The sequence below is a fragment of the Cucurbita pepo genome, chromosome 4, assembly GCF_057944985.1.
Source record: "Cucurbita pepo subsp. pepo isolate OVF chromosome 4, ASM5794498v1, whole genome shotgun sequence".
Taxonomy (NCBI): domain Eukaryota; kingdom Viridiplantae; phylum Streptophyta; class Magnoliopsida; order Cucurbitales; family Cucurbitaceae; genus Cucurbita; species Cucurbita pepo.
In genome coordinates, this window is record NC_141801.1 from 12,017,683 (window position 1) to 12,032,122 (window position 14,440).

The 14,440-nt window shown below is 35.6% G+C and overlaps 3 protein-coding genes across 6 annotated transcripts; 2 read left to right on the top strand and 1 right to left on the bottom strand.

Annotated features, from left to right (window-relative positions):
• Positions 1-999: 999 nt before the first annotated feature.
• LOC111793023 (putative receptor-like serine/threonine-protein kinase At5g57670) lies at positions 1,000-3,890 on the top strand. Its single transcript, XM_023674699.2, has 7 exons — positions 1,000-1,422; positions 1,537-1,791; positions 1,869-2,026; positions 2,131-2,210; positions 2,295-2,430; positions 2,638-2,787; positions 3,587-3,890. Exons 1-7 carry the CDS (start codon positions 1,197-1,199, stop codon positions 3,740-3,742), a joined length of 1,161 nt encoding a protein of 386 aa, XP_023530467.1. The 5' UTR covers positions 1,000-1,196; the 3' UTR covers positions 3,743-3,890.
• A 2,741-nt stretch (positions 3,891-6,631) lies between these two features.
• Positions 6,632-9,689, bottom strand: LOC111793029 (uncharacterized). 3 transcript variants are annotated; one of them, XM_023674714.2, is made up of 4 exons: positions 9,232-9,689; positions 8,094-8,191; positions 7,061-7,117; positions 6,632-6,958 (listed from the first exon to the last, which is right to left on the bottom strand). In XM_023674714.2, exons 1-3 carry the CDS (start codon positions 9,491-9,493, stop codon positions 7,064-7,066), a joined length of 414 nt encoding a protein of 137 aa, XP_023530482.1. In that variant the 5' UTR covers positions 9,494-9,689; the 3' UTR covers positions 6,632-6,958; positions 7,061-7,063. The 3 variants fall into 3 exon arrangements, with proteins under 3 accessions (XP_023530482.1, XP_023530481.1, XP_023530480.1); XM_023674713.2 differs by having other exon boundaries at positions 6,632-6,963; XM_023674712.2 differs by having other exon boundaries at positions 6,632-6,984.
• Positions 9,690-10,274: 585 nt separating this feature from the next.
• On the top strand, positions 10,275-14,084 carry LOC111793026 (uncharacterized). 2 transcript variants are annotated; one of them, XM_023674703.2, is made up of 5 exons: positions 10,275-10,459; positions 11,839-12,050; positions 12,753-13,004; positions 13,258-13,424; positions 13,555-14,084. In XM_023674703.2, the coding sequence occupies exons 1-5, from the start codon at positions 10,373-10,375 to the stop codon at positions 13,746-13,748; spliced, it is 912 nt and encodes a 303-aa protein (XP_023530471.2). In that variant the 5' UTR covers positions 10,275-10,372; the 3' UTR covers positions 13,749-14,084. The 2 variants fall into 2 exon arrangements, with proteins under 2 accessions (XP_023530471.2, XP_023530470.2); XM_023674702.2 differs by having other exon boundaries at positions 10,278-10,459; positions 12,750-13,004.
• The last annotated feature ends 356 nt before the right edge of the window (positions 14,085-14,440 follow it).

The window sequence follows — 14,440 nt, forward strand, 5'->3', positions numbered from 1 at the left end:
GAATATACCCAACAAATTGCATGCAAATGTCCTACTACGTATGATTAATTTAGGTAAAATATCGTTATCTTGTGAAGTATGATTAATTTAATCAAGAAATTAATGAAGAGAAATTAAAGAAAAAAAAGAAAAAAGTTGTGAGTTCCATTTTGTTGATGTGAATTGTGATGAAATTAGGTGTATGTCTAAATAAGTAGCATTCATTTTAAATGGTGAAGGCTCCTTTTATCTTTGTTGGTGGGTGAGAAAAGCATCCCTTTCTATCGTCTTATATTAATTATAATTTTTCATTCGACGTTTAAAATATGTTACAAAATTTATATTTTCATGGGTTTGAATATAAAGGGGGAAAGGTTCAAATTTTTACTCTCATACGTTATTAAATTAAATAAAGTTTCCATACATATTTCTCCCGTTTATTATTTTGGAATTTTGTAATAAAAGTTTTTGCTTTACAAAAATGAATGGAATTTAATACTCCCATTGATGTTGGCATGAAAAGACATTGAATAGGAACCCTATTTTAAGGATCTAAACAATGTGTTAATGTTTCTCAAAATCAGAATCATCCATGTGATGTGAGTAAATAATGGTCAAAAAGGGACCATTTCCGAACTTTCAAGTTTACTTTTAAATCTAAAAATATGAGCCATTATCATTAATGTAAACAAGATTAACATATTTCTAAACCATAAGAACGTTAATTACACCTTAAATTGTAATTTTTAAACCTTATTTTTCAATGTAAGATCTTAGAAGGAGGTGTATTAATTAAAACTATCACTAAACAGGTGAAATAAATAGTTTAGTTTAGTTTAATGTGGATTAAACTAAGATAAGTGTAATAATTATATTATCTAGAGAAGCTAAATTAAATTAGTTTAATATGATGATTAAGAATATTAAGGGGAAAATGAGGGAAGAACAGACAAAGACAGTCATCTTTCTTAAAGTATATTGTAAAAACTAAACCACCATGGACAGCGCCACGCGTACTTGCGAGCATTATACAAACTCTGCTCTTCATCAGCCATTCTCTGCTTCTTTCTTCTCCTTAAATTCATTTTTCTAAACCCCAAACAAAACAGAGCCTTCTCTTAAAAACACTTGTCTCTCTGTTCTGTTTCTTGTCTCTCTGTTCTTATCTTCTTCTTCTTCTTCTTCTTCTTCTTCTTCTTCTTCTTATTGTGCTGTGCATGAACTCAGACCATTCTCCTCGGAATCCACGAAGAATGAAGTACATAAGGAACAACAGCTTCAGACGCCTCTTCTCTCTCAAACGGCGTAGTTTAGGAGACGAATCCCCAAATCCAGACGCCTCTCAAAACAGAGATTGCTTTCTCCTAGAACATTCTCGAAGACCCTTTTGGAAATGCTTCTCTTTTGAAGAAGTTTTTGAAGCCACTGATGGATTCAGCTCAGGTACACCAAAAAAAAAAAGAAGAAAAAACCCCTTTTTTTCCCTTTCTTTTGGAGGTTGCTCTGTTTCTGTGTTCTTTTTCATATAAAGTCGCTTTTTTTACATCTGGGTATTAGAGAACTTGGTCGGAAAAGGAGGATATGCGGAGGTTTACAGAGGCATTTTAAGCGACGGCGAAGAAATTGCAGTGAAAAGACTCACGAAAACCTCCACTGATGAGAGGAAAGAGAAGGAGTTCTTGACAGAAATTGGGACCATCGGCCATGTTCAACATCCAAATGTTCTGTCTCTTTTAGGTTGCTGTATTGACAATGGCCTTTATCTAATCTTCCACTTCTCTTCACGAGGCTCTGTGGCTTCTCTTCTCCATGGTAACCCATAAAAAGAAGCTTTTTCTCACAGCCCCATTTCCTAAATAACCTCGAATTTGAATATCTTGCTTCTGCAGATGATAAACTGTGTCCAATTGATTGGAAAACAAGGTCCAAGATAGCAATCGGGACAGCCAGAGGACTCCATTATTTGCACAAAGATTGCCAAAGGAGAATCATTCATAGAGACATTAAGTCTTCAAATATTCTCTTGACTGCAGATTTCGAGCCTCTGGTTTGTCCTTCTCATCCACTGTTCTTGTTCTTGTTCTTGTTCTTGTCTGAATTTTACGAAAAATCTTGTTTTTTCCTGATGTTTTTTAGTTTTTGGTTTCATAGATTTCAGATTTTGGGTTGGCTAAATGGCTCCCAACTCAATGGTCTCATCATTCAATTGCTCCCATTGAAGGAACCTTTGGGTAATTAGCAAGCTTTTGAGTTTGTTGGATCAAATTGTTTAGAACAAAATGAAATTTTGATGAAAGAGTTGTGATTATCTACAGGCACTTAGCCCCAGAATACTATTTGCATGGGATTGTTGATGAGAAAACCGATGTTTTTGCTTTTGGAGTGTTTCTTTTAGAAGTAATCTCTGGAAGAAAGCCTGTTGATGGGTCACACCAAAGCTTACACACCTGGGTATGCTAAATTATTTGATCAACTTTTCATTATATATAGATATATATTATAAGTTCATCCTCAACAAACAAACAATCATTTCCTTGCTTAAAATGGTTCCAACGGTTGGTGATCGTTTTCGCCTTTTTTTCGAGAATGTCTGTGGATTACATCAGTGGTTGGTTTCTTCTTGACATGTTGTTCATGTTGTTGTGCTGCTTCAATCAGGCGAAACCGATATTAAACCGAGGAGAGTACGAAAAGCTTGTAGATCCACGACTCGGGGGGGCGTACGATGTTACGCAGTTGCAAAGATTTTCCCTTGCAGCTTCTCTATGCATTCGAGAGTCTGCGTTATGGCGCCCCACCATGACCGAGGTAGCTAACTCTATGCTTATGTTTAATTAACTTCTGTCAAGAATAATCTATATATTGCTAGCTTGTTCTTTTTGTATTATAGTCTTGAAGCTTTCTAATCATCATCAAATGCATCATCCTAATCTAGATAATGTCGAAACCGACATATTATATCGTACCGAAAGATAGTCTAGATTGCTTGTTTTGAAACTATATAGGGAATTTTAGAGCCTCACAGTAGAAATCAAATAGTTGGATTCCCTGTAGTGATGAAATGAGGTTAACCCAAGCAATGGTTCAACCATCCTACCTAAAAAAACACAAAATTTGGCTGTCTCATGTGATTAATGTTGGATCTAATCTTGACTTTCTCTCACATTCTCTCTCACTTTCGGCTGTTCATAACACGATCTTGTAACATCCCACATCGATTGTAGAGAGGAACGAGTGCCAGCGAGGACGCTGGGCCCCGAAAAGGGATGGATTGTGAGATCCCACATCGATTGGGGAGGAGAACGAAGAACAAAACATTCTTTATAAGGGTGTGGAAACCTCTCCCTTAGACCTGTTTTAAAAATCTTAGGGGGAAACCTGAAAGGAAAAGTCCAAAGAGGACAATATCTACTAGTGGTGGACTTTGGACTCTTACAGAAGCTGAACAATCTCTTCCTTAGGCTAATTGGAGTTTCGTCACATTAGCTCAATCCATTTGGTTATTTTGAATTACCATAGCCTATCAGATTTAAATGTGATGAGCTTTTTCATGATAGCGCCAGCAAAGGCGAAACTAAGCAGAATCGACTATTTTGGGTATTGACAGGTACTCGACGTGATGGAGGACCGATATGTCGATACGGAGAGGTGGAAAATGCCGGAGGAGGAAGAAGCAGAAGAGAAGGATGAATTCTGGGGGTTTGAGGACTTGGAATATGAATGGGACAGTTCCTTCTCCATCAGTCCTCATAACTCAATGTAGGCCACAACCAACACTACATTCACAGCTTCAAACTTTCATTAAACAATGTCCAAATCACACAAATAGAGACACTCTAAATTGTATACATATGAAGGTAGATTGAACTGCTAATAATGCAAATATTTAATGTAAATATATAATTTTTAAATTATATCATTAAAAAAAAAAATAAATAAAAAATAAATAAAAAATGGAGTTTTGCAGCTCTTGCCAACTTGTTCTGCCATGTATTATTTAGATTCCAACTAAAACCAAACATGTCATACCATATTCTATATTTGGAAATGCTTATTTTCTAACCCATTTGATTCCAATATTCAATTTTTTATAGTCTTAATATAAATAATTTAATCTTTGAAAATTCAACGTTTTTGAAATATTTGAAATGGATAGATAAAAACAACATATTTGTGGATGAAATGAGAGCTTTCAAACATTTAAATCTTAATAATTGAGGGGTGGGGTTCATGAATAAATACACTTTTTAAATTATTGATGTGTTTTTTCCCCAATCGCTAAAAAAATGGCTGGCTAGGATTTTAAAAAATATATATATATATAATTTTGGAGCTATGGTTGAGGGCCCCACTTTATGCAGTTTGAGAATTTTAAATTTGAGATTGGTGTTATAATTTTTTAAAAAATATTTGTTGGATTAAATTAATAAAAATATCATTAAATTTTGAACTTAAAATTATAAAAAATTTAAATTAAAATGTAGGGAATGTGATGGACTATCAAATAGACCTACACTAGTATATAATAAAATAAGGAAATTTAATTTAAATTATGAATAAGAAATAATAATGAGAAAAAGGAAGATGTGGAGGTGTCATTAAAAGGGTAGCCCTAGCAACTCAATAACTCTTAAAGTGTTTGGTATTTATTAAATAAAGAAAAAGGAAGCTCCAAAGTTGGTTGGTTATGTCCTCAAAATATTTGTGGCAAACATTTTTTTTCTTTATTATATTAAATACACTTCCAAAAATCTTGCTATAATATAAAAAATACTCTAATAATTTTCTTTTTTATTTTTTTATAAAAAAAATTTAAAGATATCATTCCTCGCAAAATAATGTGATTTTATTTAATATATTAAAATTTATTTATATCGATATTAAACAAACTTTAGTCATTAAATCAATTCCTTACAAACCATATAAAAAGGGTGAGAGTTGTTTAACCTAAAAAGACTTTAGAGGGGGCTGGTTGAACGGCTACGTAACAACATAAAATTATAAAATAAAAAGAGATAGCACTTGGCAGTATAGTGTTCTTAGTTAAACTACTTCATCAATTTTATAATGGAAGTCAGCCGCATAAACATACGTAGAATGTATTGGAATGATGCGTTGATAATCACTACCAACTTTGAATTAAATACTTTATGTTATCACTATAGATAATGTTCAAGATTACCTATAATAATCCAAAGGGATAAATTCCCATATGAGTAGAGAAGATCGGGAAATCGAAAGCTTGTGTTTCGATGCCCGATCGACTCTAGCTTGAGGAGCATATAATGTGATATGTTTAGAAGATAGATTACAAGGCAGTAATGGTCCTGCTCTCCAATAATGAGTCTAAGAATGATGAACACAGCTTGCTCAGAGGTGGATCAAGTTCATGTGATGAGCCACATAAGATGGTCTCCCAAGGCCTCTGTGATGGAACGGATGGGGCAGACAAGGGGTGGTCCATATCTTTGAGTCACATTCTGGTAGCTAGCCGTAGATAGTTTCATATCAAAATTTGCCTGTAATAGTTTTACAGATTAATAATTATTGGATCGACATGAATTTTCCAACTGAAATGAATGCTGTGTTAAATCTAATATGAAAATGATGGGATAAAATGGGTTAAAAACCAGTAATAATGCATCCATAAAAAGCTCTCTCTAATCCCAATTCGATCTTGATTTACTTTTGAGCCACCAAAATATACGAAATTGAAAGGTCCCTTTTTCCCAAAAATTTACAATTATAAAATTTTAATATATATAGGTTGACAAGCAATGTGGTGACCCTTAAGTGGCGTCTATCTAGCCACGGAAGGGTTTATATGAGTGTGTCATGGAAGATGTGTACCTCCTGTTTCTTCGAGGGCGTGGAAACTCCCCTGCTTGTTCAAACGAAGCTCTTGAGCTTCCTTGCCATATGGGTCAACTAGAGTAGACTCATGGTCACCATGTGTAAGTAGCTGTTTTGGCTTACATATTGCCGTTAACCTTATGATTTAAACTGAGCCTATTAGAAAGAGGTTTTCACACTCTTTTATATGAAGTTTGTACGACCAAGATACTGACATTTTCGACATACTCAAGACAGACAGTTGTGGTGTTGAACCTTGGGACATACATCAGAGTCTCTAGCAAAGGAAAGATTCACATCAGAGTCAACCGTTTCATTTCATTTTTATTTCTTTTTTTTCAAATTATATAGTTCAAATACGGTATCCGAGCTTTAATGACAAACTTAAGATCAAATGAAGCTTCAGATGCACCACTAAATAACATTCAAACACAACAAAACTGATTATATACATCATGAATTCACCTTTTGGGCTTTTAGGAAATAACTTAGCATCACCATTTATATAGAAAAGAGGCCGGCTAAGTCCAATTGAAATATCAGCCGGATTAGCTAGGGTGTAAGTACCCATTCGTGAGATCTCACATCGATTGAGGAGGAGAACAGACCATTCTTTATAAGGGTGTGTAAACCTTCCCCTAATAGACACGTTTTAAAAAATTTGAAGTGAAGCCCGAAAACGAAAATTTAAAGATGACAATATATCTTACTTTGAGGACAAAAAGGATTGAAACCAGTGGTGAGAATAATGTCATTTTCTCGTATTTTAATTTAAACAAACATTTTAGCAATTATGTCATGATTCAAAGTCAATGTATGTTCATCATTTCTATAAACTATAACAACTTTAGACAAACATTGCCTTCATTACAATGCCACAAATAACCAAAAAAAGGTAGCTCAAAATACATAAGCCATAGGTTCAGCTTCAAAAGAACAAAAGATGAATCAACTCGGGAAAAAGAAGAAGACGACGACGACAACGACAATACATAACATTACACGGGTTAACAACTACAACACGACTGAATTCTGTCGATTTTCGTATAATGGCCGACCTCTTCATCAGCGTTTCATAAGCAATGAGATCCAGTTCAGCCATTGCATAGATAGGTATAAATAGTTTCTATACTGTCCAAAGATGAGGAGTTCCTACAAACATATAATAATTTTGATTCTGGAAGCAAACAAAAGGTGATATCAAAACAAAACCAAACATGTTTAGCACCTGTTACACGCTCTGGGCTTTGCTCGACGGTTCCTTCGCTTTCATGTCCCCATTTTCCTGCAGTAACAGAAGAATGCTATGATTCAACATCTCATATACACATAGTTGAATTCATTTCATTTGGGCTTCTCCTCACGGTTTTAAAACGTTTCTGTTAGGGAGAGGTTTCCACATCTTTTTAAAGAATGCTTCATTCTCCTCTCCAACCAACGTGGGAACTCACAATCCACCCCCCTTGAGAGTCCAACATTCTTGCTGGCACACCGCCAGGTATCTAGCTCTAATACTATTTGTAACAGCCCACGCCCACTGCTAATAGATATTGTCCTTTTGGGCTTCCTCTAAAAGTTTAAAAACGTATCTGCTAGGGAGAGATTTCCACACTCTTATAAAGAATACTTCGTTCCCCTCTCCAAGCAAAAACTGTACGATTCTTGTTCAAGGACTAAATCATAGAATTCAGCAAAGGCAAGCAAGAAATGTATATATTATTGTTTCACTTTACTCTATAGAAGCATAAGGGCTAACTTCGATCACACATCCGCAGCACAGTTAGCCTCTTCATCCTACTTTTCTTTCTCAACAGATTGGTTCCACAAGTTAACCCTATGTATTCGATGAAAATAAATGTACTCAATGATAAAAGTGAACAAGTTAAAGAGACTCTCAGATTCCAAATCGGTTGGAGAAGGGAACAAAACATTCTTTACAAGGGTGTAGAAACCTCTCCCTAATAGACGCGTTTTAAAAATTATCTGCTAGCGTCAACTTGGGCTGTTACAAAGACACTTGACTTCAAAGTTACTTCATGTAATGGTGGTGAAAGTTCGCTTCAAAGTTACTTCGTGTGCAGTTTCAATAAATTATTATGGTTGTTTCAATTATGAAAAGGCCAAAACAATAGACTATGGATGAGCAAGGATAAGTGAAATGAACAATCATTGTTAACATTTGGGGAAATAACACTAAATTTCAGAAAAGAATACACAAGAATATGAAATTGAAGTACTAATGAATTTGAGCAGATGCATACCATTCCCTTGCTCTCGTAATAGTCATCTAGCGCCCACTGGTACTTGGATTGATTTAACCCGAACCAGCGAGCCAAATGGTCATCCAAGCTTGAATGTGCTGCAAAATTGCACCAAAAACTTTATGTTTTGATTGTTTACAGAAAAAAAAAAAAGAAAAAAGCTGCACGGAAGAAATATTTAAGCTATGAAGCAAAGGTTTGCCACTAATTTTGTTCTTTTTGTTCTGTTCTTTCCCTCGATGTCCCAACCAAGAACACAATTCTCACTAACAAATGAGTATACATTTTGCACATATTCATATGGAGAGCCTACAAAAGAGAGAGTGTGAGACCCCACATTGGTTGAAGAGGGGAATGGAGCATTTCTTATAAGACTCCCTAATAGAAATGGAGTAGCCTCAAACGGTTACAAATGGTATAGAGCCCGACACTGAAAGGTGTGCTAACGAGGACGCTGGCCCCCAAGATAGGGATTGTGAGATCCCACATCAGTTGGGGAGGGAAACGAAGCATTTCTTATAAGGGTGTAGAAATCTCTCTCTAACAGAATTGTGAGGTCCAACATCGGTCAGAGAGGGGAACACAACATTTCTTATAAGGGTGTAGACCTCTCCCTACCAGACGTGTTTTAGAATCTTGAGGGGAAGCCTGGAAAGGAAATCTCAAAGAAGACAATAAGCTTGGAAGGAAAAGTCCCGAAGCATTTTTTATGAGGGTGTAGAAACCTCTTCCTAGTATACGCGTTTAAAAACCTCGAGGGGAAGCCTGGAAGGGAAAGTCGAAAGAGGACAAGACAATATTTGCTAGCAGTGGACTGTTATAGAGATGGTCGTCAAATTTGACAAGAAAACCAAGTTTGAAGAAGCAAATACAGAAGAACATTATATTAGAGAAGAAATTCACAAGACAAGACAAGACAGTGAGAGTACTAAGATTCATAAACATGTCTCCCCTTGTTACCAATAATGGCAACAACAAAAAAGAAAAGGAACAATGGCAACACATGAAGCAATAGGGCTAAAAACACAGCTGAAATCACGAAATTCCATCATTCAAGCAAAAACATAAAAATCATACTCTAAATTCCGTCTCCTGGACCTTCAATATCGCAACATTAAGTTCAAATAATAAGAATTACCATTCTGCACTTTCGAGACCGCATTTCTAAAGAATCCAGCGACGGAGGCATTCCCATTACCCACACCAGCAACAGAAACAGACTTATCGAACTGCTGAGGCGGAGGCTGAACAGGAGGCGGCTGAATGACCTTCTTAGGGGACTCGAAAACCGGCTGCGGCGGAGAGGCGGGGGAAGGAGTGGACGGCGGGGTCATGAACACGGTGTAAGGGCCAATTTTTCCGATCAAGGGAGGCGGCGTAGATTCGGTATTGATAGGCATTGTTGTGATTGGACAAAAGAAAAGAAAGGGAGATCGTGAGGGCGAAGATTTTGAAGAAAGAAGAAGAAGCTTTTAAGGAGTTGCAGAGAAAATTGGGAGTGGGAATTTTGCTTTACCTTAGCTTTAATTTTTGAGAGGGTGTCTTGATTTTTGCCCACTCAAAAACTCAGTCTTCAAACACTGGTGAACACGTCACACGCAACCCGAGTTCAATGGGTAAACTCATTGGATCTTTGTCTTTCTTCTCACTTTTTTCCTCATTTACCCCTCCTATTTCACTCTAACTTCCGATCTGCCCCTCTAAGCCTAAATTATTTATTTAAAAAAAAAAAACATATTCATTTCATGCAATATTATCTCTAACTTATAATTTCATTAAATTATACTTTGTTAATTCATCCACTAATTTTAATAAAATGCTGTAATTTTTTTTTTCATAAATTGAATAATTTTAATAAAATAAAATTGCTAAAAATTCATAATTTTACTTATTAAAAAATTAAAATTATTTTCAATATTTATTTTAAATTTAGTGGTTATGGATGTAGATGAAGTTTGACCTTTAATGCATTGTTATTTAAAAAAAAAAAAATTATTAATTAAAAAATTATTCAATGGTACAAAAACTAATCCAAAATTTTATTTTTAAGTGATACTAAAAAAATTAAAAAATAAAACAATTAAAATGGCTGTAAAACTTGATGATGACGTGGCGCGTTTCAATTGGTGAAGACACGAATGTCGAACTATAAAGCCATTTTGCCTCGCCTGAAGAAGAAATTGGAGTTCAATTGTGAGAGAATGATTTTCGATAGTTGAAGGGAAGAGAGTGTGCTAAAGAAGAAATTGGAATTTGATTTGATATACTTCCAAGTTCCTATGGCGGAAGGCCCGGAAGCGATCCCTTCAGGTTCTCAACCCTCTTCTGCTCTGAAATGGCAGGATGACAATCTTGATCGCACCCAGGTCCAGGATTTTTCCCAATTTTTATTTTCTATTTAGGTTGATTTTATGCGGATTCGTCTTAGTTCGACTAGAGAATTTCGATTTCAGGCGACTTTTCCTTTTTTGGCTGTCTTTGATGGAGGTTTCTTCTTAATCTTCTTCCTTAGGGTTTGTTTACCTTTACAATTGACCTGCTATGTATATGCTGTTATGTATTGACACGCTATTGCATTACCTTTTGAATTGAATGTAGGAAACGTGTGAATGTTATCGCATTGCAATTTGCTCTAGAAATGAATTACTTGCAATTTGGAGGGAAAAGTTTTTTAAGATGTGTGAATTACCTGAAATTGGGAATGAACAATTCCTTCACAATAGGCTATTGGAGGAGGGTCGAAAGCTTGGCTAATTAAGGGGATGATCATGGGTTTATAAGTAAGGAATACATCTCCATTGGTATGAGGCCTTTTAGGGAACCAAAAGTAAAGCTATGAGAGCTTATGCTCAAAGTGGACAATATTATACCATTGTGAAGGGTCGTGATTATTAACCTTCAGGTTACTGTGGCAAATGTTGATAATAAGATGAGTTTGTTGAGCGTTGCAGAGATTCTTTGAAGGTTGGAGCAAATTGAGTTATCTATTTTTTAGGAGTTTGATGATGTACAAGAATATCCGGTCCATCCCCTTTTCAGAGTTTACTGTGAAGTAAGAGTTGTTAAGGAATGTTCTGAACCCATCGAGACAGTTTGTTCGCTCGCAAATGAAATGAATTCGGCTTCTGCAACTCATGTGTTGAATTGTTGCAGGATCGATCTGATAGAGTTAGGGTGATAGACTGTTTCCTCGGTAGAATGCTGGTTTTTGGCTGAAGGCCTTTTAATTTGCATGAGATAAATCCCCACGCCTCCAATTTTCTCTACAGAGGATCTACTCGACAAAATAGCATAGTTGTTTTAGATAAATAGCTGCTAAATATTGAACATAACATCATGCAGCTCAACTCTGTTAATAGTGATTTTTTATTCGGTTTGTTGCATCCATCAGTCCAAGCAAGAACCTTGCTTTGGTACCAAATGATGTTGAGCTAGGAAGAAAATAACTATTATGGAAACTTTTTAATTTGCCAAAAAATAATCTTCATGACCTATCTAACATGAAGGCATAACCTGTAAACTCTAGTGTGACTGACAGAATGAGGCTGACAACTGAGTTTAAATACATGTGGTTCCCTAGAAACTACATTGGCTTGTGACACGGTGCTATTTAAAATTCTAACATATCTAATCAAAAAGTGTTTTCTTGATTTGTTTCTGGCAATCTAAATTGGAAGAAAGTGCCCGTGCAAATGTTTACATTAGAGACATGATTCTTTCTGAATTCTTTATATGCTGATTTCAGGTTCCCAAATTTTCCAGTTTCCCCACTGTTCCAAATGGTGGTGTGCAAATGATTCCAATAATGTATCCTGCACTTGTTCCTGGATCAGCTCCTTTGGATAATCAAAATCGTGGAGCTGGTATTTATGCGGTTCCTGCTTTTCCATCAATGGGGGGCCCAGTTATTGGAATGTCAACTAACAATCTTATTCCTTTGACTTACAGCATACCCACGTCAGTATCTCTATCACTATTCTGTAAAATGAATTAAAACAGATCATTTATTGAATGACATTTTGATGTTTCATTAAGTATTTGATTGAGCAAAACATGTTGCCATTTATTTCGTTTTGATTTAATGAATTAGCTATAAGCTACCTAGGCGTTTAAGAGGTCTTTAATCTCCCATAGTACAGAACACTCTTCTAGCTACCTAGGCGTTTAAGAGGTCTTTAATCTCCCATACTACAGAACACTCTTCTAGCTTTACTTTTAACTACTATCCTTCTAGCTTACGGGATTCACCTGTATAACCCCCTTCTTCTATCCCATGTTGACATACTTGATTCTGTTCTTAACATTGGACAATTAAAAAGCTTCTGCTCCCAGTTTGAGTGGTGTTTTTCATCTAAATTTCTCATGTCCCATACAAGCTAATTTCACGATGATCTCGAGTCTCAACAACTTTTAATGAAGACAGTTTTCATATTATGATATAATGTCCAGGAACTATCACATCATATATCATTTTGAATGTCAACCTCCCATGTTTTCTCACCAACGAAAATGCTTGACGAGTTGAAATTTTTTACTTCTAGCATTTGTAACTTTCAAGTATTTGGTTTTCAGTGTGATGATTATTTACTTGGAACGAGATTTTGCTCAAACGTGTTGTGATATATATATATATATATATTTTTTTTTTTACTGCAGTAGATCTCATAGCAGTATTAGAACAAGTTCTGAGGGTGGCACAGCAGCTGAGGAGAATGGGCGAGTAGAAGGACAACAACAGCCACAACAGCAGCAACCAGCACCTCAAAGACAAGTTGTTAGAAGATTTCAAATTGCAATACAGATTGATTTGTTGCTCATATTGAAGCTTGCTGCTGTAATTTTTCTTGTTCATCAAGATGGTTCAAGACAAAGACTTATTGTTCTGGTGATTTGTGCTTCAATAGTCTATCTGTAAGTATTCGTATTATTTAACTATTACTAGTTCCTTACTTGTATGGATCCTGGTTATAGGTGAAACTATTACTAGCTGACCATAAGTATTCTGTATGATTTCTGATAAACATAACATAAAATGACCGACCATTTGCTTCTATCCTTTAATAGGTCTCGACAAGTATTATATGCTCTTTTCCCTATTGACATTTATCGTCTTTATATTAGTGAAGCTATGTATTAAGCCGATCCTCTCTTGGGCATTTCACAGATATCAAACGGGAGCGCTTACACCATTGATACGATGGCTTTCACAAGGCATGCAAAGGGCAGCTGCACCTCCCCATCCCCCGAGACCAGGAGTTCGAGCAGAGAATGCTCCGGTTGCTCCTCCAGCTGCAGGGCAAGAGGCTGCGATTGCTGCTGTTGCTTTTGCAGGTACCTTTTTTCTCAATACCACATTTCAAGTCTAAGTAACCATGGTTTATGAATCACAATTAGCTCCTTTTCCATCCATCTGTAATAAAGTTTATGAGTTGTACGCCAAATTTCTTACAAATAATGGCAGAGGGACGAGCGGGGGCAGAGGGTGAGAACCAACCTGGAAATGAAGAGAACCGAGCTGTTGAAAATGAGAATGTAGCAGAGCCTGGTGCTGCAAATGGTGGTCTCAACTGGTGGGGAGTGGTGAAGGAAATCCAAATGATAGTCTTTGGCTTTATTACTTCCCTACTCCCAGGCTTCCATAATCACATGGACTAGAACCTGTAAGGCTCATGATTTCTGAAGCTGGAAACGGTTTTTTCTTCTTCTATTTTTTTTATTTAAACAAACAACTTAAAAGGTTATGAAGCATGTTCGAGGGATCCCGTCTGTATAAACTGAAACAGCGGAGTTTAGTAGTGAGTTATGGGTTTAGCTTCTTCATGTTAAAGAGGACATCTGTATTTTCCTTTCCTCCTTCCTGCAAGGTTTCTTTGTAATTGATTTTTTTAAACGAGTCTCGACGGGATGCATCGTTAGTACATATCGAACCATCGATTAATTTCTAATTTTCATTATATGAAATAAATATAACTAGTGTATAATTCACAGGCATGACATTTCTTTTCTTTTCCTTGTATTTTATTGTAATATTGTTGAACATAATCTTTTATATGGGTCTCAAAATTGCTCTTGCAGCAATAGAAATTTGACCGAAGAGGATAATTTAATTTTATTCATATACTTCAATTTCAACAAATTTATTACATTCTTGAATTTAGATTATTACCGTGGTTAACTATTTTATTTCTGTTAAGTTAGATTATTAAAATAATATTAACTAATTGTTATTTAATTTAACTTTTATTCATATACCTTAATTATAATTAGTACAACTTATATTTAAAAGAAAAAAAAAACCCTAAAAAAGCATCTTTATAAATCTATGAATGAAAAATTCTAAGAGAGAC

What these genes read in the sequence shown, in the direction of transcription:
- LOC111793026 (XM_023674702.2), top strand. Translation starts at nt 10,373, where the DNA reads ATGGCGGAAGGCCCGGAAGCGATCCCTTCAGGTTCTCAACCCTCTTCT. An exon ending in ACAATCTTGATCGCACCCAG is followed by an intron (nt 10,460 to 11,838) that starts GTCCAGGATTTT and finishes TGCTGATTTCAG; the next exon opens with GTTCCCAAATTTTCCAGTTT. An exon ending in TGCTGCTGTTGCTTTTGCAG is followed by an intron (nt 13,425 to 13,554) that starts GTACCTTTTTTC and finishes AAATAATGGCAG; the next exon opens with AGGGACGAGCGGGGGCAGAG.
- LOC111793023 (XM_023674699.2), top strand. Translation starts at nt 1,197, where the DNA reads ATGAACTCAGACCATTCTCCTCGGAATCCACGAAGAATGAAGTACATA. An exon ending in CCCATTGAAGGAACCTTTGG is followed by an intron (nt 2,211 to 2,294) that starts GTAATTAGCAAG and finishes GATTATCTACAG; the next exon opens with GCACTTAGCCCCAGAATACT. An exon ending in GGCGCCCCACCATGACCGAG is followed by an intron (nt 2,788 to 3,586) that starts GTAGCTAACTCT and finishes GGGTATTGACAG; the next exon opens with GTACTCGACGTGATGGAGGA.
- LOC111793029 (XM_023674714.2), bottom strand. Translation starts at nt 9,493, where the DNA reads ATGCCTATCAATACCGAATCTACGCCGCCTCCCTTGATCGGAAAAATT. An exon ending in GGTCTCGAAAGTGCAGAATG is followed by an intron (nt 8,192 to 9,231) that starts GTAATTCTTATT and finishes GCAATTTTGCAG; the next exon opens with CACATTCAAGCTTGGATGAC. An exon ending in ATTACGAGAGCAAGGGAATG is followed by an intron (nt 7,118 to 8,093) that starts GTATGCATCTGC and finishes CTGTTACTGCAG; the next exon opens with GAAAATGGGGACATGAAAGC.